A 20741-nucleotide genomic window follows, 5' to 3' on the forward strand; every position below is an offset into this window, starting at 1 on the left:
TACTTCCTGAAATGTTCATTTGAAGCGACCTCGCGCGACAGGTCACCTTTGCAAACCAACATGTTGGCCCAACTATTGGCTGTCTCCATCCATCCCAATGTTGAAGCTGAAAGGAGTAAAATTCGACGGTCGGACAAAAACAAAAGACGAGATTTTTGGCAGACCGCCGGTGTTGTCTGGGTTATTGAAACCAAATGCAGGCAGACAATCCATCACAAGAGTCAGAAGAGTCACAACCCAACAGCTAAGAATTCTCCGAAGCCCTTGCTCCTCGCCATTGGGCCTGTGGACAGAAAGTCTGTATCACCACACCCTTTCCCTTGTTTCGAATCTCTGCGGCTCACCACTGTGCTTGCTTGTGGCGCGCATCATTCAGTGCAAATGACATTTCGGTCACAACCCCATCGGTCGCGGGACCAATTTTGAGGGAGGAACCGAGTGCAACAGGATGTCATGTTTCAAGTCTTACACACTCTGAAAAAGAGGTGAGACGAAAGGATCCCGCGCGGTTCGGCCAACGCTCCTCAGCGAGAACCGGAGTGTGTGTGCGTGTGCTACCTCATCACTGTCATCACAACGTGGGCAATCCTACTGTGGGCTTCTGGATCAGCATCCCTTGCTTAGCCTGTCCACGTCTGGTCTGGTTGTTACGGAGCTCATGGCATGTACTCCGTAGAACAATGCCAAAGGCGGAGCCAAGCCACTAGCTGCTCCAAGCATGCTAGTTCCACGGTGGCCCAACAACGACAACATCGATAAAGTCGTTCCAAGCTGCTTCGCAAAAGTCACAAACAAGGACAATGCCGGGGGCATCCATTCAATATGTTGCCTAGTCTGCTCCAAAGTCTTACCAACAAAACGGATTCAGTGCACTGGTGCGAGCACGCTCTTTATGGCCAACGGCGCAGATACACCACCCAACTCTGCCACTGAGGGACGCGGCCAATTCAGTCAGCAGACGTTCTATTGGTGCATTATCTTGACCAAATCAAGCCAGTCTCACAGTCGAAACACAATTTCGTTCATCTGATTCGACTGTCGATCTTCTGACTTGCATTGCCAGGCTCACGCACTACACTCCGTTTAGAAGGACAGCATTGCCAACTTCTTTCGTCTCAGGTCGTCTTTCTTGAGAGAGGCGTTCGTCCATGGAAGCAGAAGATGTGCTTATGCAACGAGGGCTGCCAGCTGGGTGGCCCCCCATCCAGCTTCTCCATGATTTACACGGATGATGCGCACCAGGCATGGGCTCTGTTATCTTTTTCATTTGTTTTAATTTTCCTTACTCTTCTTTCATTCCCGCCTTCAATTTCCTTTGCCCCCAATGCCGGCTTTCGCCCATGTCCTTGTAACAGGGGTGATGAAGATCATGGCGATTGTAATCGGCAAAAGCCTGTCGCATCTAATCATCACCACTGCGTACTCCGTATTCCATACCTTAAACAGAACCAGGACTAAGGGTTACATTTCCAACATCAGCACCAGCCTTCTATGTTTCCGAGAATGCCGTGCGCCCTTGGCTGCGCGAAACAATGATGCGTCCACTCTGCCCCGTCACTATCAGCTTACATACATAATCTGAGGCAGTGGTTCTCCGTATTGGATACGTCTGTCAAAAACAGGAACTAAAGCAGCGGCGGTTGCTACACACCCGGAATATACTCAAATACGTACTGTTGGTTGACGACACGGGCTGGCTCCGCCACCGTCGCACCCGTCAAAACACCATCATTCAGCCCTTCAATCACTCATGCCCAGCCCTGAGTCCAGTTGATCCAAGCGGCTGCCAACCCTCGCAGCCACCGACGCCATGCCATGGGTTCTTCCCTCCTATCGTGCTCATGGTTTGAGCTCCAACAGCTTTCAGCACCGTCACCATGCTCCACCAAGTTTGGTCACATTTTAACGCCATACCCGCCACGGCCGCGGAACGCCACGCATCGCATCGCGCCCGCAGTCCGTGGTGGACTTGGTCACTGACGAGTGCACACGGCTGGCTGTCGTTACTTGACTGTTGGCTCTGCACAAAGTTCGCTCTCGCTGCAGGATGCTATCACTAGCTACAGCACAGAGGACAGTACTCCCTACTCGTCCAGGTTTTCACCAACCTGATGGGGAAAGGGGATATGTAGGTTGGCGATCATCGAGCCCAGCAACTATTGGCCCCCTTAAGGGAAAACACTTTCAACTGTGGATGGCATTGCCCCGTTTAAGGGCGGTATTCACGTAAAGGGCAGTCCGCCAGCTCTTCAAAATGGATCGAGCATCCAGAGGGCAAAAATACAGCATGGGTGCATCCATTATTTCTCTCCTCTCGTCCCAGCCCGACTACGACCTGTTGGCTCGATCAAGACGAGGCTGGACAGACCCTGGCCCCCGAATACCCTTCCACCCTTTCCACCCCTCCATTTCCTCTCCTCATGAGTCGCAGGTGCCAGTTTCCGCCGGGTTGGTTCACCTCCACTGAGGCTGTTGCTCTTACATCTTATGTTGTCAGCCTCGACAAGGGTCACCCAAGGAACTCAATAGCGGCGGTCTGTTTCGTTCCCAGCTGTCAGCAATTGGTAGCCCGCTTTACACCATATTCGTCACAGACCGCGATTTTGTTCCCATTTCAGGCGGCGTGGACCATGTACTCTGTAATCGTTCCTGCGGGCCTCGCTCAGCTGCCAGGCCGGTTGGTCGCCATGGCGCTGGGATCATGGGTCGTCCGTCATCCATCATCTCCTTCCTCGCCATGAGTTGCCCAGCCTCAACCTCTTTTTAACTTCTGCCTATTCACTCGTGACCAAGTAATCATTCTTTTCTTATCCTCTATAATTCACCAGGATATCTTGTGTTCCATTGCAGATGGGTCCTGTGTGTCATCTCAGCACCCCATTTGTCTCATGAGGCTGAAAGCCAAACCATCCCAAGTCTTGGTCTACCATACACAACCTTCAACCTGCATTTCTGACCTCGTGTTATCGAACGATTCTTTTGTTAGATGAACCGAATTTGACTTTCACAGCCTCACAGGTCTCTTTATACGGATACTGGCCTCGGAAGATCTCCCCCCAAATACAGGAACTGCTTACTTGAGGGTTCTTAACTTAGTAGCCGAGCTGGCTGTGTGAAGTGGTTCTTGATATTGGCAGTCTGTGACGCAAGGCGCTTTCCGGAACATTTTTTTTCACACGCCTGCCACCATCTCACAACCTAACCATGGCAAGTCTCAGAAATATCATGAACGTCGATACCGATGACGATCATGCTACTTCCCATTCTTTGAAAAGATCCATGGATTCAGGATCAAGATCTTCACAACATCCAAATGCTTCGATGGGATCTACCTCTTATGTTCGTGGCTCAGACTACTCCATGAATAGTACATCACCGTCTCGAAATCAAAGACTAAGCCCACCAACACGCTCTTTACATTCGTTGCCGGCCGATCAACATTCGTCTACGATGTCGTATGGCCATCCCGGCAGTCGGAATCCTCATGACAGACGCCAAAGCAACGCCAGCGCTGACTCCATGGATTCGCATTACGGACAAGGACAGGTCTATGGGCATGGACATTCGGGATCGTTTTCAACGGCGCCCATGAGACCGTTTGTACCTCCACAGGAGGTTCCAGTCAAGCTGACTCCTATTACTGGAAGAGTGAGCAGAGCAAGAAAAGGAGTTCCGGTTCACACCTGTGAAATTTGCCGTCCACCAAAGGTATAGTTGAATACTCCGGTTTACTGAGATACGCGTCTCAGAGGTGCGAGTAGTTTCGGGCTAACCAACATACTCTATCCAGACGTTTACCAGAGCCGAGCACTTGAGGTTTGCTTCAACCTTGAACTAGAACTGCGACGTGATCTTGTTGTCATGCTAACCGAGATACTTAGACGACATCAACTCAGCCACCAACCTCCAGGTTTGCCCTGTACAGTTCCAGGATGCGATAAAGTATTCCACCGAAGGGATCTTCTCGAGCGCCATCAGCAAAGACAGTGAGTGGTTTCTTCTTTCATTCTACCTGCAAAACTCAGACGTGCGGATCTTATTAACCCTTCTCCGGTAGCGACCAAGATGATCGCGTGGGAAAGCCAAGCAACGGTCAACCACCTAGCCGTTCATATCCCCAAGGAGGTAGCCGAAGACCACCCAGTTATCCCAGTTCACCGCCAGGATCATTGATTCAAGTTCAACAGCCGTATGGTAGTGCATCACCAACCCCGTTATCAGCAGCTCCGACCCCAACCCTTTCGATGAATTCGTCTCCGTGGGCCTCACACTCAGCCAAGCCAACAACAGTTCCAGTACGACATGCATCGGACGATATCACTATGAGCGGAATCAAGAGCGAGTATTTGGTGGAACCAGTGCCGAATCTGCAAGCGGCAGCAGCGACGCCTGCTGAGTTTTCCCAACCTCGAACGATGCCAACTATTACCACTGTGGACGGCACCTCCTCGATGTGCGTGTCAGGAATCCCTACGCCATCCATGTCCTGGTCAGGAAGCCCGTCCATTGCGACAACAGCCGTGCACAGCAACTACTCGGCGTCACCCGTAATCTCACGCAGCAATCCACGATCAAACTTGCCCCTATCCAGTGGAGGCTGGACCGCCCCTATGGATCAACCGGTATCCAGGCCCATGCCGCCGCCCGTGATGGCCACCGGAGGTTATTCTCTTGCGTATGGATATAGTACGTCCGTCCCACAGACGTATTCTTCAATCTATGATGATGAGCCGGCTGTTGGGATTCCCGGATACGGAGAGAGCCCCGGACTCTATGGTCCGCATATCCCGAACCCCGTCATACGCACCCTATCACCCCAACTGGTGGTTGGCCAGTCTTCAGAAACAATGGTTACAGCTCCAGCCCCGTTGCCAGCAGATCGTGTTGTCAACCCTCTTCCGTGTCCGCTAGAGCCGACTTCTAGGCTGGGATTGCTGGCTCAGGACCTGTTGCCTGTGTCACCGCGCCCAGAAGCACTTAGTGCGCTGCCAAGTTATATTGACATATTTTGGGACAAAGTACATCCCCTCTATCCAATCATCCACAGATCAACCGTGGAGGATGGTGCGGATGTTATACCGGAGCATGTCGATGCGTTACGATGTGCCATGGCTGCACTTGCGACGCAGTTTCTCGGACATCGAGAGCATCGCGTCAATGGCGGCCAACTGCATGCTTACGCATGGCGCAGATCGAAAGCCGTAAGTGAATACTGGACCAAACTTTTAACCCTGCTTAGCATGCTCATGAGCTAACTTGAAACTTTTGTAAAGTTCACGCAGTCGGCAACTTGGTCACTACCGGCCATGCAGACTGTTCTGCTCTGCGAGTACTATGCTAGGTTCCGAGGGCGACACAAGGATGATTATCAGCCTTCGTCACGATTTCTCACCCTCTGTCAACTGGTATGTACACAGACTACAACGGTTACATATAAGTTGGAGTGTTAATGTATCTCTCTCACAGGTCTCTGGCTATGGTTCGGCCCCTGCTCAACAGCCATCCGGCAACAACACCGAGAGGTGGAACGCGTGGGTATACGTTGAGTCGTGCCGAAGACTGCTGGCTGCTTGCTTTTTACTTAGTGTTCACGGCATGTGCTACCATGAGCAGCCTTATTCCACAGTGGTGGACTTGGAGCATTTAGCCGCATCCAAATTCCCAATTGCTCTGTCAGCAAGTACAACGTCCCTCTGGGAAGCCAGAAATTCCGATGCTTGGGCTGCCATTGATATGTCAACAATCATGTTGACAACGATTGGGGATATCATGGAAGATCCGACGCTATCCACTGCCGAAACAACGCCAGCATTCGATTTATCTCTGGTCATTGCCGCTCACGCTCTGCAGCTGCCACCCCGACAAGTTAGACAGGAAGTAGACTTGGTTCATGATGTATCCGGGTTCAACAGCGACGATTTGGCCATGTCGAAATACTTCACTCGTCGTCCCGGGGCCAACACTTACCTCGCTTTGCATTACACACCACTACACGTTCTCTTGGCTGTGTCGGGTGACAGCTGGGTCTTCAACAAGAAGATCCCTGATGCCAGTTTGTTTGCCGAGCACAAGAGAAAGTTGGGTCAGTGGCGAAATTCTGGCACTTCGGCTATTGCGACTGTGTTTGCTGCTCGGGCTATTCGGGACTTCTTGGCTCTGTCGGATGGAGATTCGGGACAGAAATTGGCACAGGCTCACACTCCTCACGGAGTTGTGACATGCAAAGAGATTTCTGATTATTGGGGATTGTACGTCTGCACTCTTATCTGCTGGGCATTTGGACACGTTGGCAAGAGGTCGACGACGGATAAGCGACTTTCTGCACGAGGCAGGGCAATCAAATGGATCCAGACGGTGGCAGAACTCGAGCCGGGTCAACTTCAAGTGTTGCGGAACCGCGAGGACTCGCAAACCATTGTTGGCTTCATTCGAGATATTCTGGAAAAGGATTGTCTCGGCGGACGGAATATCCTATTCGCTGATGCAGTCGGTGTACTACGCAAGTTGGAAGAAGTGGACAACTGGAGTTGGTTTTAACTATGTTCGAAGGGAGGAAGAAAAGCTCTGCTATTTTCTTATGATTGATGACAAGACATATTCATACTCACGACAACTCTTTATTCCAAGTGGCACAGGGACGATATTTCAGCAACTACGCTGCGCATCTAACCCTGGCCGCTTGTAATGAACATTGCATTTTGGCATTTTATTGCATCTTTCATCTTGGCATAATTATTGCTTTTACTGTTCATCAGCGGCGGAACTGCAACTTCGCTTTTAGGCATGGGATTGGAAGCATAGATATCATTGACCACAAGGGTAATATTGTTTTTGTTTTGGGTTCTCGACCGGGTGGGCTAGCCACCAGTATATGGTAATATCTCTTAATATTTAAATGCTGCTTTGAATTAGTCCAGTTGTTATTAAGTGATCGTAATGGATGACATCGTCAGCACTCCGTTGTTGATTCCCAGATACGAATGATGGGGACATGCGTCTGGAGTACGTTTAGCACATCATATATAGTAAACTGTTATATCAAATCGACAAGCTCGTAATAAGTAACCTAATATCGAAACCATAATCAATAATAGTACATAGCCACATTCTAGCCCTCTCGTTATGTGTTTTCATCTCCTTACGATTTCACTGCCCCAACGCCTGTCGATTGCTTTATTATAAAGAAGAATAGCAACACAATGACATCCTGTTGATATCGTCATCATCGAGCGTATGGATGATAGCCCCGGTTCCCTCCACGACCACCACCCCGATAGTTTGCGCCCGGCCGGCCAGCATTCTTAGGCCCAGTGGGAGCGTTTAGGGGCGCGACGTGTCCGCCATCTGATGAGCCTTGTCCCCCGCGACGATATCCCGCATCAGGCTGCGGGACATCGTCGTACATGCCCTCCCATGATGTTGGACCGCCACCTGCTCCTCCTCCTCCGCGACCACCGCCCATGCCATAGCCTCCTCGGCCGCCTCGCCTGCCGCCTGATGGACCACTGGGCGGTTGTTGGTTGAACTGGTTGTTGTAGCCGCCTTGGTCTGATTGTGTTGGTGACCCTGGGCCTTGGTGTTGTTGTTGCTGGTGTTGGTTCTGCTGCTGTTGCATCATTTGCTGCTGCATCTGTTGCTGCATTTGTTGCATCATCTGAGGGTTCATATTGCCCATCATGTTCTGCGGGTTGTTTCCGCCGCCGCCGCCTCGACCCATCATCTGTTGCATCTGCTGCATCTGCATCATGTTCTGCCACATGGCTGGGTTCATGTTCATGCCACGGTTCATGGCCATTTGTCCTTGCATCATGGCAAAGTACTGCTGCATTCGCTGGAAGTACTGCGCCATAACTTGCGGCGTCATGCCGCTGTTGCCCATTTGCTGGCCCATGCCCTGGTTGCTGGACTGGTCGTCCTTCTTGAACTTGTTGCGCTTGGCAGCTTCTTCCTCTTCGCGGAGATTGCCACGGGGTTGCGCCCTCTTCACCTCAACGGGTTTGCCGTGTATCTCGAGGGGTACATTGATACATGCCTCGACGCCGGCCTCGCTTTCGAATGTCACGAAACCAAAACCTCTGGGACGCCCCGTGTCCTTGTCCATCATGAGCGTGGCGTCAACAACTCGGCCAAACTGGGCGAAATAGTCGCGGAATTCTTGATCCGTCGTCTCTTGGCTGACACCTCCAACAAATATTTTGCTTGTCTTTTCCTGTTCATCTCTTGGAATGGCTCTCTTGGGATCAATCTAGGTTCATTTCCCTCATTAGCAGGTATTCGCGTAACAATACAAGAAGACGTGGCAGTTCAAGCAAAAACATACAATCTTGCCGTCCAGAAAGTGCTCCTTAACCATGACAATATTCACTGTTTTGGCATCCTTGAATGTTAGAAAGCCAAAGCCACGCGATCGGCCAGTACTACTATCGCGCATCACGGTACATTCGACAACTTCTCCGAATTGTTCAAAGTACTCCCGAAGTGATTCTGGTTCGCTGTGTTAGGAATTTTGCATCTACTGACGGCGTCAAGCTCAGTTTCGTTTTCAACAACTCACGATCGGTAGTCTCCCAATTCAGTCCGCCAATAAACATTTTTCTAAACACACATAATCAGCTCGATATCCTATTTCGTAAATGTATATAACGTGGTGTACAAAAACAAAAAACAAAAAACAAAAATGTCCCGCGATTGTGAGCAAGACGGGCACCAGACACCCTGGTCCATCTGACAGGAAAGGTAACTATCCCATGGCAATAGTCGTTGGCTGTTTTTGGCTGAATAGACAAGGTACGAAGCAGTTTCGGCATCAAACTGGTCAAGTGAGCGGAGCATATGCAACTGCCAGGATGCGTGGAGCTGACTAGATCAACCATCCATACTATCCCGACTCAATGAATCCTACAACACTCGGACTGCGGAAACTCACGCCCGACAGACAGGCTGCCTCATAACTTCAAGTTCAGTCTGGATCATTTGCATGCGACTGCGGCGCATTCAGAAAAACCACCCGCAACTGCCCAGGACTGGACTAGCCCATTATGATGATGAAGCCAATGTCAGAAGAAAGAGAATTTTCTAATGGTAGGGCCAGCAGGCGGCCACAAGAGGAGATGAGATGAGAAAGAGGTTGGCGATGATGGTAAAGGCGAGGTCGATGCCTGACAAGCGAGTGCATGACAACAGGCAGCCAACACAACGACTAACGGGAAGGTATGCCAAAACGTGATGCCTATGTTTATCTTTTTCTGTCGAATTGCTTTTCTCTTCTTTCTGTTCTGTTTCTGTTCTGCTTCTGTCTGCTCTTTTCGAATTGTGCTATCGGTAGGCTCTTCTGGTCTCAACTGTTCTGTCTCATGCTAGTTATGCTCTAACCTTGAGCGCTAGTCGCCTGCGAATGAATCTAGCTGCTACAGCTTCCGATGGTGTGCGAGACTCGTATCACGAGTTTCGGATCCCCTAGTTGACGGCTATAGAAGACAGGACGGCGTCCTGTGAGAAAGACTAGAGTCGGCTGATTTTGCTTCGACATCTCCATAGGTAGATAATATACTCCAGTGTTCTGCAAGGTTGCGAAGATACTCTTTCTCTGCCTCTTGTAGTCCATGATACGCCAGTTGGACTATGGTGTCAAACCCCAACAAATCGTGGAACATGGCACCAGACCAATCCTTCCGAGACCAGAATGAAGCCTCCCGTCATGACGGGACACCGAGAAATATTTCTTGAGATATCTGCCAAACCAGCTAGGTTGCCCAGTGACTATAGTCCTATCCGACAGAAGCTATCCGCTCAAACCTGTGCAGAAAACACCCAGGCGATAATCCAGCATGAACCTGCCTCGCCAATGCTGTAGATGGTTTCCGTTGGGACATGGCAACGGCCTCCAACAACCACGGACACGCGCTGGAGTGCCAAGGATACGGCAAAACAAGAGCATTTCACAAAAATTCACATGTGTATAAGGTGTAACAATGCTAGACTTACCCATCATCTTTGGCACTTGCCTTGTGGACAGTTCCATATGGGGGTGTTGATGAGCCCGGGTCTTGAGGGGGAGCGGCTACGGCGCTGTTAGATCCGCCCCCAAGATTAAAGTCGACTTCGTCATCATCGTCGTCGTCGGCATCTTGATGCATGTGCTCGTCCTCGTTTGCGTGGTCACTTGGTTTCGGGGCCGAGTTTTGCTCGTGGCTCCTTGGCATTGCCGGTTCAGCTACAGGCACTGGGGCAGGGGCTGCCTTTGCTGCATCGTTGTCATCGTAGCTAGATTGCAAAGTCAGAGGCTGCAGCCGATTGAGTGCGTTCGAGTTATGGGTGTGCATACAGATCAGCGAAGAGATCCTCTTCAAAGTTCTCGGGCTCCGTCATGTTGGGTGAATGTCAAAGGGGTGGTTGGGTGGGAAGGAGGCAGGCGACAGGATCAAACACTCGTCAGATTTCTTCGGCTGCACCGTGGCGTGCAATGCGTTGCAATGACAAGAGATCAAATATAGACAATTGAAATTTGGTCGCTCAGTGAGAATTATGGAAATGGGGGGCTTCTTGTTGATACGCTACGAATCACCAGATGATGGCGCGCGACACGTTGATGTTGATGACTGGCGGTTGTGAAAAGTCGAGTAGCTGTGGGAGAGAAGCACAGTGATAATATAGCGGAGGGGGGTGGAACAGAGATGCTGACTAAGGAGCCAGGCTACCAAATTGGGCTACTCGTAGGGCGGCAATGCGTGAATGGCGGGGAGTCCTGCCTTGCCAACTGGTAGGGCCGCCAGGTGCAGACAAGGTTGAGATGCATGTAATGCAGCAAACAACAAGGTTTAGAGAAATATTGTTTGTCATACATTGATGAAAAAAATTTGCATCATTTTTTTGTCCTGTCCTGGGAGAGACGGTTTGGTCCTTTGTGGTGGCAGAGCTGGACAAAGGAGTCAGGTCAGGTCTGGTTGTCTGTCAACTCTCGGCATTTGCCTTCCCCATGGCCCAATGGAATGGTTGGACTTGGGGTTTACAGCGGACGATAGCGGGCTCTGGCAGAAATGCCCCACTAAGGTAGTGCGCTATTCCAGAAGGCGGCCACCAGTTGACCCAAACTACAGCAGACGGCACAGTGCATTGGGTTTGAGTTGGGGCCAATTCGAGATCCACTTCGCCCGCCTGAGACCAAACAAGACCAGTTGACCAGGCAAGGGCTCCAATGTCCCATCTTCCCCACTGTCGCTTTCACTGTCGGCCTCGCCTTGTCACCGTCAAGTCGGAACAGACCAGACGAGACCAAACGAGACTGGAACATTGAACATCCACATCCAACATTGAACGCTGGCATCCGTCAACGTCACTCATCGATTTAGTCCTCGCGCAACGAGGCTCCCAACCGGCCTCACCTGCGCAACTTGATCCTCTGCAGAATGAGGCGTCCATACTGCTTTATTGACGACCAACCGTGATTATGTGGTCGTCATCTGGCAGCGGCAAGAAGCCAGCAGCTTCGGTATGTTGTATTGTACCTTGCCCCTCGTCGGCTTCATGGTCGACCATCACCAAGAATCAATTCATCGCGCACGCGCCCAAAGCATTGACATGCTCACATTTTTCTTGCTAACCGCCCACACCAACAGCCTCAGGAAATGGTCCAGGTCGGTATGTAAATGGCATCCGCTTTACAGTCACCTTTGTTGTGCAATTGGGCTTGCTTCTAACTTTGGGAATTGTCTTTTTGGCCGTTGCACAGACCGCTCCGAGTAGGTTCCTCCTCACACCCCCAGCTTCGTGCCATGGACACAAGACACTGACCACTGGTATGGTACGGTACAGATCAGCCTCCCCGTTCTGGCGACCTCCGGTTCGAGAAAATGCTCCTAAGCGAAGCGTAACGACTCCCGCAGGTCGCGATCCCAACTTCGTTGTTGGCGCGGCGTATTCCCATGCCGACATGCTCAAATTCGACTCACTGTAGGTTCCCGCGATACGAACACATGACGACCGTCACATCACCCGCAAAGCATTAAATAGCATAGCACAGCTTGGCCTAACGTCTTTTGAATATCTAGAAGCCTCTCGGGCAACCGACCCAAGACACCTCCTTCGAGTTCTGCTGCTAAGGGTCGTGCAAGCGAATCAACCCCTCCACCGCAACCGCGAGGGTCGACTGGAGGTTCATCCCCGCCGTTTAAGAGCTACATAAACTTCCTTTCCAATACCAACGATGACTGGAAAGCCGATGAAGATGAGATGCTTGGCTACGATGACGACGACGGCGACGATTTTGGGCTCCCCAGCCTTTCCAACATGAAGAGGAGGACGAAGAGGATGGCAACCCAAAACAACGCCCATGCCAATGCCAATGCGGCAACACTGTCACCAGCTTTAGATGGAAGGTTTACCCTAGGAGGGAGGCGCCATTCGGATAGCGCCGATATCGCCGTCGAGCGACCATCACTGACATACCCAATGCCCAAAAAGAGCGAGGGTAAAATCCTCCGACCACAATATAAAGACATATTACAAGGTACTGACAAACGGCAACGTCTCCTTGCACGACGACCAGCAAGACCACCATATGATTGTCCGCGGCTAACTCAAGAGTGCAGATCCCGCGAATGCATTACATCTCATCAATTACCCCTCCATACCCAGCAACGCGAAGCCTAAAGAAGCCGACGCCATCAATTCCCGTATAACCAGAATTAACAAGTTCAAGAAGCTCCTCCAAGCTTCATCCATATCACTGCCAGATCTCCGCGCTCTAGCCTGGTCAGGAGTGCCCGAGGAAGTCCGTGCCATGACCTGGCAACTTCTCTTGAGCTACCTACCCACCAACAGCGAAAGAAGAGTAGCAACGCTAGAAAGAAAACGGAAAGAATACGTTGACGGGGTACGGCAAGCCTTTGAAAGAGTGGGATCAAATGCAGCCTCTCCAGGACGAGCACGCGGTCTTGACGAAGCCATCTGGCACCAAATCAGCATCGACATCCCCCGAACAAACCCACACATCGAATTATACAGCTACGAAGCTACGCAACGATCCTTAGAGCGCATCTTGTACCTCTGGGCCGTTCGTCACCCAGCAAGCGGCTACGTCCAGGGCATCAACGACCTCGTGACGCCATTCTTTCAAGTATTTCTGGGCCTGTACATTGCCGATCCGAACATTGAAACCGGCATGGATCCCGGCCAATTGCCCAAATCGGTGCTCGATGCCGTAGAAGCCGACTCCTTCTGGTGTCTGACCAAGCTCCTCGACGGCATTCAAGACCACTACATTGTCGCGCAGCCCGGCATCCAGCGCCAGGTCGGTGCGCTGCGCGATCTCACCGCCCGAATAGACTCGACTCTCTCAAAGCACCTCGAGCAAGAAGGCGTGGAATTCATCCAATTCAGTTTCCGCTGGATGAATTGTCTCCTGATGCGTGAAATAAGTGTCAAGAACATCATTCGCATGTGGGACACCTACCTCGTACGTTTGTCCATCTCCTTTCCCACCACCCAACTAAACTGACACTTGACACCAACAGGCCGAGGAGCAAGGCTTCTCCGAATTCCACCTCTACGTCTGCGCAGCCCTCCTCGTCAAATGGTCCGACAAGCTCGTCAAGATGGACTTCCAAGAAATAATGATGTTCCTCCAGTCCTTGCCTACCAAGACGTGGACCGAGAAGGACATAGAGCTCCTTCTAAGCGAGGCCTTTATCTGGCAGAGTCTATACAAGGGGTCTGCGGCGCATCTCAAGGGCGGGCCGAGTAAACCCCTGTTATCAAACTTGCAGCTTTAGTATACGGTGTATGGTACATGGGATATATCAGCATAATGTAGAAGGCATAGCATTTTTTTGGTCTTCTTTTTGCAATAGTTCAAATCACATCAAGTCATGGCCATTTTTCATGAGACATGAAATACTTCTTCGTCCATTCATACAAAAAGTCTATGCTAACCAAACGGACCGCCGGATCCAAAATGACGGAACTCAAGGGCATCTATGCAAACTCCGCTGAACCAATACATGTCTGTACAAGAATGTGCAAGACTGAAACCAAGAAAACCAGTGATTATTTTTGTTCCTCAAACGCCTCCATATGCTCGTACCATTAACGTAGGGGTATAGAAAAATGTGCCGTCGACAATGAAAATAAAAAGAGGCTATGAGCGGCGAGCATACCTCCATTTACGAGTCTGCTTCAAATCGCCCACATAACCAAGCGTGTGTCTATTCTCGTCACACACCCTCGCCCATTCTAGTAGTAATCTCCACACGTACAGGCGCATATCGTCTCTCCGGAGGACCTGTTCCGACCATGATTGACCCTGCTCGGCGATGAACCGGGCGGCAGTGTCTCCCTGGCCGCCATTGTCGGAGAAGTAGTCGAGAAGGGGGTACAAATCCCGGTATGTGTTGTCGAACGGGACGAAATGTACCCACGGGGCGAGACGATCGTCGTGCCATTCTGCGTAGATGGTCGTCTTGAGTGGCAAGCTAGTCGAACGGAGGAAGCCACGAAATCGTGCAGAAAAGGAGTTTCCGTCAACGTCAGGGAGGAACTTGTACTCGTATTGGCTCTTCATTGGTAAATGCTCCAGGACGGAAAAGGTGTCGTAGTAGAAGGGGCAGTCCTTGGGGTTGCAGAGTCCCACAAAGGCTGTATCGGCAATCTCTTTAGCGAATGGGCCGAGGTTGCCGTTGTGAAGGCGAGGACTGGGATATATGCTTTGCGAGGGAAGTTCAAACGTCTTGGCTCGAGCACCAGTCTTTTCGACTTCGGAGACGACTGTGCCGTTGAGCAGGTGGACTAGACGCTGGCGCTGAAAGTGTTGCCAGTTGTGTTCTTTGGCACGACCGCCAGAGCCCTCACCGCGCCATATGACGCCGTCCTTTTTTCGATCCCACGAAGGGCCGTGCGATTCGCCACCAGAGTAAAAGTCGCCTTGGTCGAGGTACATGGCGCCGGGGATAAGAATCTCGTTGTTCATAGGGAGCTTGGAGCCACCAAATAGGGGGATGAGTTCCTCTGCAGAGGACAGGCTGATGGGTTCGATAAAGCTGCCGTGTAGCTGTCGCAAATGGGGTTGCAGGCAGGGATCGGTTGAGGCTGTAAAGTTTTGAATATATCCCTTGTAGGCGTATTTAGGCCTGTAGTTTTGGGGATATTCGGCTGGTCCAGACAAGTCTTCGAGTTGCTGAACACCAAAGGCTGGGGTATCAGGGCCGCAAGTCTTGACAAACAGGTTCCAATACTGCTCACTGGGACCATACCATTTGGGGTCGTACGGATCAGGCTTGGCGGCATCGACAGCAGCCAGTCCCTTGAACTTGTTGGTGACCTTGCTTTGCTCAACCATTTGCCTTTCTTTGCCTTCCTTTTCCACCAGCTTCGCGATAGTGTCGTGAGGTACCAGAAGTCTCGGTTCGTCCATGTAATTAATGGGCATGTCAACGTCGGGCATGTACTCAGCAAACTCGGCGACGAGATCCGTCCAAAGCTTCAACCACGGCACACGATCTGTAACATCGCCATCGCCACGAGCTGTGCCATTGCGCACTTTCACAACATGGTGCCAGGCATTGGCTCGCTTCCTGATTTGCTCTGGTTCGAGGGCCCAAAAGGGCGTCAAGTCTTTGTATATCCTGTCAAAGTACTCCTCGACGACAACGGCCTTGGTGTCCATGGCGGCGTGGAACCAATCGTCAAAGCCAGGAGGCGGGTGTCGTTGTCGACGTTTGCGATATTCGACAGCGGCAGCCTCTACAGTGTATGTCCGTTTGGCGAGCAGGGCATCGTGACGGGCTTTGGCATCGACCATGAGTTTCCGTATGGGATGTTTGACCCCGGTTCTGAGAATGGTCTTACGCGGCGCCTGGCCGTCCCAGAACCTGCTATCGTACCACAGGGCAACATTGGCCATGAGAAAGAGCACTATGAAGATGATGGCAACATAGCGCAAGGCCAGGCGTGACGACCAGTGGCGCGGATTCCACACTTTGAACATGTTGATGTCTTTTGTCAGGCCTGATTGTTGGTGAAACCGTTGCAATGCACTGCGAAGCAGAACAAAGGACGGCAGGCAAAGCTGCAATTAATAAATCATGGGAAGAGGATTACGGAGTGTGTGCCGGCTAAAAGGTAACATGGATCAAGCCAAGCCAAGCCAGACCAGACCAGACGGATGTGTGTGCTGCTTTCGTCGGTGGCTTGGGGAAGACGCGGGTGACGGCAGAAAGTGAGAAATGGGAATGGAGAATGGAGAATGGACATGGGACGAGTCAATCCAGGATGAAGAATGAGTGGTTGATGGCAGACGCCTACAGACGCCTCTGCCAGGGGATTCACTGAACAGGAAAGACGCCAGAAGGAAGATGGACACGCAAGCATTGGAAGGTCAACGGGTTCAAAAGTCTGGTTCTGGCTGGGGTTGGTCTGGTCAAGACTAGTCAAGATTGGTCTGGTGTTGGCGCAGAGAAGATCAGCATCAGCCTGGTTGTCGTCTATCGTATCTCGTCTTGTAGCATCACCCATCACGCTTGTCATTATACGACCAAATGTAACACAGTGGTTTGAGAATTCATCAATTTTCCATTCCAGGGGCTAGTAGTGTCTTGGTCTTGGCCATCAAATTGGTGTAACCCGTCCGTCTGTCCGTCCGTCTGTGTTTGCGTCAGTGTCACTAGACTTGACTCTAGTCTGCTTATGTACGGAGTAGTCTTTGCCTTGGCCGGAGTAGTTGCGTCGTGTGTCTCCCGGATGATTTGGTCCATCGCTCTTTCCCGGACGTGGTCGGCGCTAATCCGAAAAGGCAGCTTCTGTGAACAGTGCACCCGGGCCGCCAAGATCTGGAACCACCTGCACAGTCAGCACGGGCATGGGTAGGGGCATGGACATGGACATGGGCCATCTCGGCCAGGGTGCAGGAAGAATTGGACACAATCTGCAATTCGCAGGTTGTGCAGCAGGGTGGTTTCTTATTTCGTCCCAAAGTCATCGTCGTCTTAGCAATTGAGTCAAGTGTATGCACTCTGCAGAGGTAAGTGAATAACATGTCAAATACGTGGACGCCTACGCACTTTTCTGTGTGCCCCGGACCTGGATCCGGACAACAATGTGCATTTTGGAGGATGACTGCCTGCCCCACGTGTCATAATAAAGTAGGAAGGTACGTCTGGCCTTGTACTCCCATTTGCACAAGGTGCTTGTAGTGTCTGCTACTTGAAGTACTTGAGTAAAGCCTCGACATCAGGCTAACGAATAAATGGGACATCGATTGAAATAATAAAAGAAGACAGCACTCTCTTCCAAACCCACCAACTATCCCTGCTTCAATGAATTATATTGCCATCTGCAATCAATGATCGTGGCAGCCAAGCCAACATGCCACTCCCGCAGCGCCCCATCAGCCCTACGCATTGATGCATCCATTCGGCATCCATTCGGCCGCCAACAACAATCAGCATGAAACCTTGTGTCGACAACACGGATCATTCCGATTCAGCTGCATAACAGCCAAGCCAATTGTGACGGGTCAGATGCCATGCGGTTTATCGGCTCCCGTCCCATTTCCTGAATCATTTCTATCGCTCCATTTCAGCCGCGCCTTATGCAACGCTCAGAGGCCAAGGCCAGCGTGACCAAGCAAGGGCTCGTATTGTCCCCCAATGCTCAGCCACGACTCAACTTCGAAACTGGTGTCTCGGAAGCATTGGAAGCTTAATATGACTTCGGGTCATTTTGTTCGCGTGGGCGTGTGGATGAGGATTTTTACGCGTTTCTCAACGGTACACCGGTTCAAACTGCTGGCGCTACATACTAACTAATATAGCTCAGTTCCGTCGACTAATGAGTGTTGGCTGGCCAGAGCCATGTTGCGCGTCATTTTGTCATTGTGGAATACGATTATGCACTCTTTGCCATATAAGGAGCAGGTGAGTGGCTGTAGTTGACTAGGGCATGCAGAAATTCCGGCGCGCTGCTCTGATATCCCAATGTCTCACAGCAGTTTGATGGCGATGAGATGGTCGGGTTCCAAGTTGCCAGTTACACGCCAAAGGCATGTGCCCACAGCAGTCATGACTTGACACTCAAAAATCGATTGTCCTGAACAACAAATACAGTGCTCAGCCATTCCATACACTCTCAAGCGTCTAGACACGACAGTTCAGCAGACTATCCACCAGATTAGCCAAGTTGGAGGGGGCAGACTTACAACGCACTGGTCCAGTATCGGGAGAAGGGCAGACTGTGTGGACCAACATGACCATCGCCACTGCGAAACGTAGTACAGTACGAGAATCAAAAGTCTACCAGTGTGGTAGGCCAAGACAGTGCATGACTCTGGTGATGAATATGCGCAAACACTTTTGGGTGCTGGATGACACCCCTGCGATATGTGGTTGTGTCATAGATATCACACCAGCAGAGTCGAATTTCACCACAACAAACCAGCACAAATATTCCATATTTTATACACCTTTAAATCAAACTTATATTCCAAAAGACAAGATAAAACAAAAAGACACTTAAATCTAGTGCAAACCAACAGCAACCTTGCGAGCAAACTCCCTCTTCCCTCCTACAGGGTAGTCCAGCACACACCACCGGTTAAACCTCGCACCCACAACCATCCGACCAATCATAACGTCCCCAATTCCCATCAGCGAGGCAAATCCACAGCTTCGCTAACCGGTGGCAATTCCAACGTCCATAGACCACAACCACCCGCCCACTGCGTCTTTCAACCTCACCTCTTGCACGACGACGACCATCTCCTCTCCCTTCGCGTAGACTCAATCATCTACGCTACCCGACGAGATGCTTTCGTCATCGCGATCCGCGGCCTCAATGGCCCTGCGAGGTACGTTCTCGACATCCTCCCGAAATTTCCCTCTATCCCGCCATCCAGCAGCCTTACCTCGCCAATTGAACGAACCACGACACCAGAAACAACCTCAACAAAGTGGAAATGCTAACCGCGACTCTTGTGAAATAGTCAAGCCGACGACTGCCCTGGTTCCGTTCCGCGCGGCGGCCGCCTTCCCCATCACCTCCCGCCGAGACGCAAGCTCACTGACTCCTCACGGAGCTGGCTCGAGCCTCGTCAAGCCCCGTAAGGAAGTTCCTCTTCCCAGCGAAGAGGGCACCAAGGGCGTTATCCAATATGCTTTGTACGACTCCCTCCCCGCTCACACTGGTGTTGAAATATCCCCCGTCTAACTAATCAAAAGGACCTCTCTCGACGTCATCGCCAACTGGGCCCGCCAGTCGTCCCTCTGGCCTATGACCTTTGGCCTCGCTTGCTGCGCCGTCGAAATGATGCACCTCTCCACGCCACGTTACGACCAAGATCGCCTGGGAATCATCTTCCGAGCCTCCCCCCGCCAGTCCGACGTCATGATTGTCGCCGGCACCCTCACTAACAAGATGGCTCCGGCGCTGCGCCAAGTCTACGATCAGATGCCCGAGCCGCGATGGGTTATTTCCATGGGAAGCTGTGCCAACGGCGGCGGCTACTACCACTACAGCTACAGTGTTGTTCGGGGCTGCGATCGTATCGTCCCTGTGGATATCTATGTGCCGGGCTGCCCGCCCACCAGTGAAGCTTTGATGTACGGTATTTTCCAGCTGCAGAGGAAGATGCGCAACACCAAGATTACACGAATGTGGTATAGACGGTAAAAGGGCTGCTGGCGGATGAGGAATCAAAATGGATTTTGGGTGTGAAGAGGGAGGTTTGTGCCGGGGAGTGACAAACTGCATATAGTGAGGGCTGGATTGAGGGAAGCAATTCCAGGAGTTAGCATTGTTCACTTTCCTTTGTTTTTTATATCGGGTGTACACCGGGACAGGACGGTAATATAGACCGACTGTAATAAAATTGTACAACACGCTTTTGAATACCGCCAGAGGAACAGTGATGGTAATGTTGGTCCCTACATTGAGTCAATTTCCTGTCTTTGCCTTACCTACAAGGAAATTGCATTTAGGGAATCGCAAAGTCGTTGCCATTTCTCCTCGTATCCAATCCCCGCCATGATGGAGACTTGAACGAGAAGTCTGCCGTATATTACCTACCAATGCACTCATACAGGCAACACCACCATATCCATAATCACACGCTAGGTCATCACGACAGCAAAATCGCTGCTTGAACAACAATTACGACAATAGTCCCCCCAATACAGCAACCATGACCAACGCAACATCGTCAACCGCATCAAAGCACCACCATTCAAATCAAACGGCTCCTATATTCCCCCAAAATATCTGTAATATCAACCAAGTAGACACTAGACACTAGACACATGCAAACATCAGATTCGTCAACATCCACCAACGCCACTGGACACGGGATAGGATGCTAAACTAGATACGTAGACACCAAAGGCACTAATAGGCAAGCACAGTCTTCAATTTCGTTCTCTGCAGACTGCCACGCTGACTACGAATAAATGTATCATCTGCTCTACTCTGCTCTCTGCCTATCTCGATAACAATTAAACCCGCCAGCGCCATGAAATAACCCGCGTCGAAGCCCCTTTTCAAAATAACCAGAGGTGACATGGAAGGCCAAACTGAAAACATGATACCCAAAATGAATGCTTTGCCGAATTAGAGAATGTCGGGGGAAGTGGGACAAAAAGGGAAGTTATGTGAGGATGGAAAGAGGAGGATGTGAATACAAAACATAGGTCCAAAATGGCTTTACACAGGAGGCTTGAAGGACACCGCACAAAAAAAACATCGCTAGTTGACATATCCTT

General features: G+C 51.0%; 6 protein-coding genes across 6 annotated transcripts; 3 read left to right on the top strand and 3 right to left on the bottom strand.

Moving 5' to 3' along the window:
• Positions 1-4322: 4322 nt before the first annotated feature.
• Positions 4323-6537, top strand: VFPPC_00133 (C2H2 finger domain-containing protein; the record flags this gene model as incomplete). The annotated part of the gene is made up of 3 exons (XM_018280219.1): positions 4323-5201; positions 5274-5405; positions 5467-6537. 3 exons carry the CDS (start codon positions 4323-4325, stop codon positions 6535-6537), a joined length of 2082 nt encoding a protein of 693 aa, XP_018148163.1.
• A 685-nt stretch (positions 6538-7222) lies between these two features.
• On the bottom strand, positions 7223-10368 carry VFPPC_00134 (heterogeneous nuclear ribonucleoprotein HRP1; the record flags this gene model as incomplete). Its single annotated transcript, XM_018280220.1, has 5 exons — positions 7223-8245; positions 8321-8484; positions 8555-8595; positions 9985-10263; positions 10325-10368. 5 exons carry the CDS (start codon positions 10366-10368, stop codon positions 7223-7225), a joined length of 1551 nt encoding a protein of 516 aa, XP_018148164.1.
• Positions 10369-11446: 1078 nt separating this feature from the next.
• On the top strand, positions 11447-13769 carry VFPPC_00135 (GTPase-activating protein GYP1; the record flags this gene model as incomplete). The annotated part of the gene is made up of 7 exons (XM_018280221.1): positions 11447-11488; positions 11616-11637; positions 11729-11738; positions 11812-11949; positions 12048-12505; positions 12588-13453; positions 13512-13769. 7 exons carry the CDS (start codon positions 11447-11449, stop codon positions 13767-13769), a joined length of 1794 nt encoding a protein of 597 aa, XP_018148165.1.
• Positions 13770-14134: 365 nt separating this feature from the next.
• On the bottom strand, positions 14135-15979 carry VFPPC_00136 (endoplasmic reticulum-resident kdel protein; the record flags this gene model as incomplete). The annotated part of the gene is made up of 1 exon (XM_018280222.1): positions 14135-15979. The coding sequence occupies one exon, from the start codon at positions 15977-15979 to the stop codon at positions 14135-14137; it is 1845 nt and encodes a 614-aa protein (XP_018148166.1).
• Positions 15980-18125: 2146 nt separating this feature from the next.
• Positions 18126-18635, bottom strand: VFPPC_17428 (hypothetical protein; the record flags this gene model as incomplete). The annotated part of the gene is made up of 2 exons (XM_022429138.1): positions 18126-18281; positions 18525-18635. The coding sequence occupies 2 exons, from the start codon at positions 18633-18635 to the stop codon at positions 18126-18128; spliced, it is 267 nt and encodes an 88-aa protein (XP_022285845.1).
• A 187-nt stretch (positions 18636-18822) lies between these two features.
• VFPPC_00137 (mitochondrial NADH-ubiquinone oxidoreductase) lies at positions 18823-19656 on the top strand (the record flags this gene model as incomplete). The annotated part of the gene is made up of 3 exons (XM_018280223.1): positions 18823-18835; positions 18971-19145; positions 19206-19656. The coding sequence occupies 3 exons, from the start codon at positions 18823-18825 to the stop codon at positions 19654-19656; spliced, it is 639 nt and encodes a 212-aa protein (XP_018148167.1).
• Positions 19657-20741: the final 1085 nt, after the last annotated feature.

Source organism: Pochonia chlamydosporia, chromosome 1, assembly GCF_001653235.2.
Source record: "Pochonia chlamydosporia 170 chromosome 1, whole genome shotgun sequence".
Taxonomy (NCBI): Eukaryota; Fungi; Ascomycota; class Sordariomycetes; order Hypocreales; family Clavicipitaceae; genus Pochonia; species Pochonia chlamydosporia.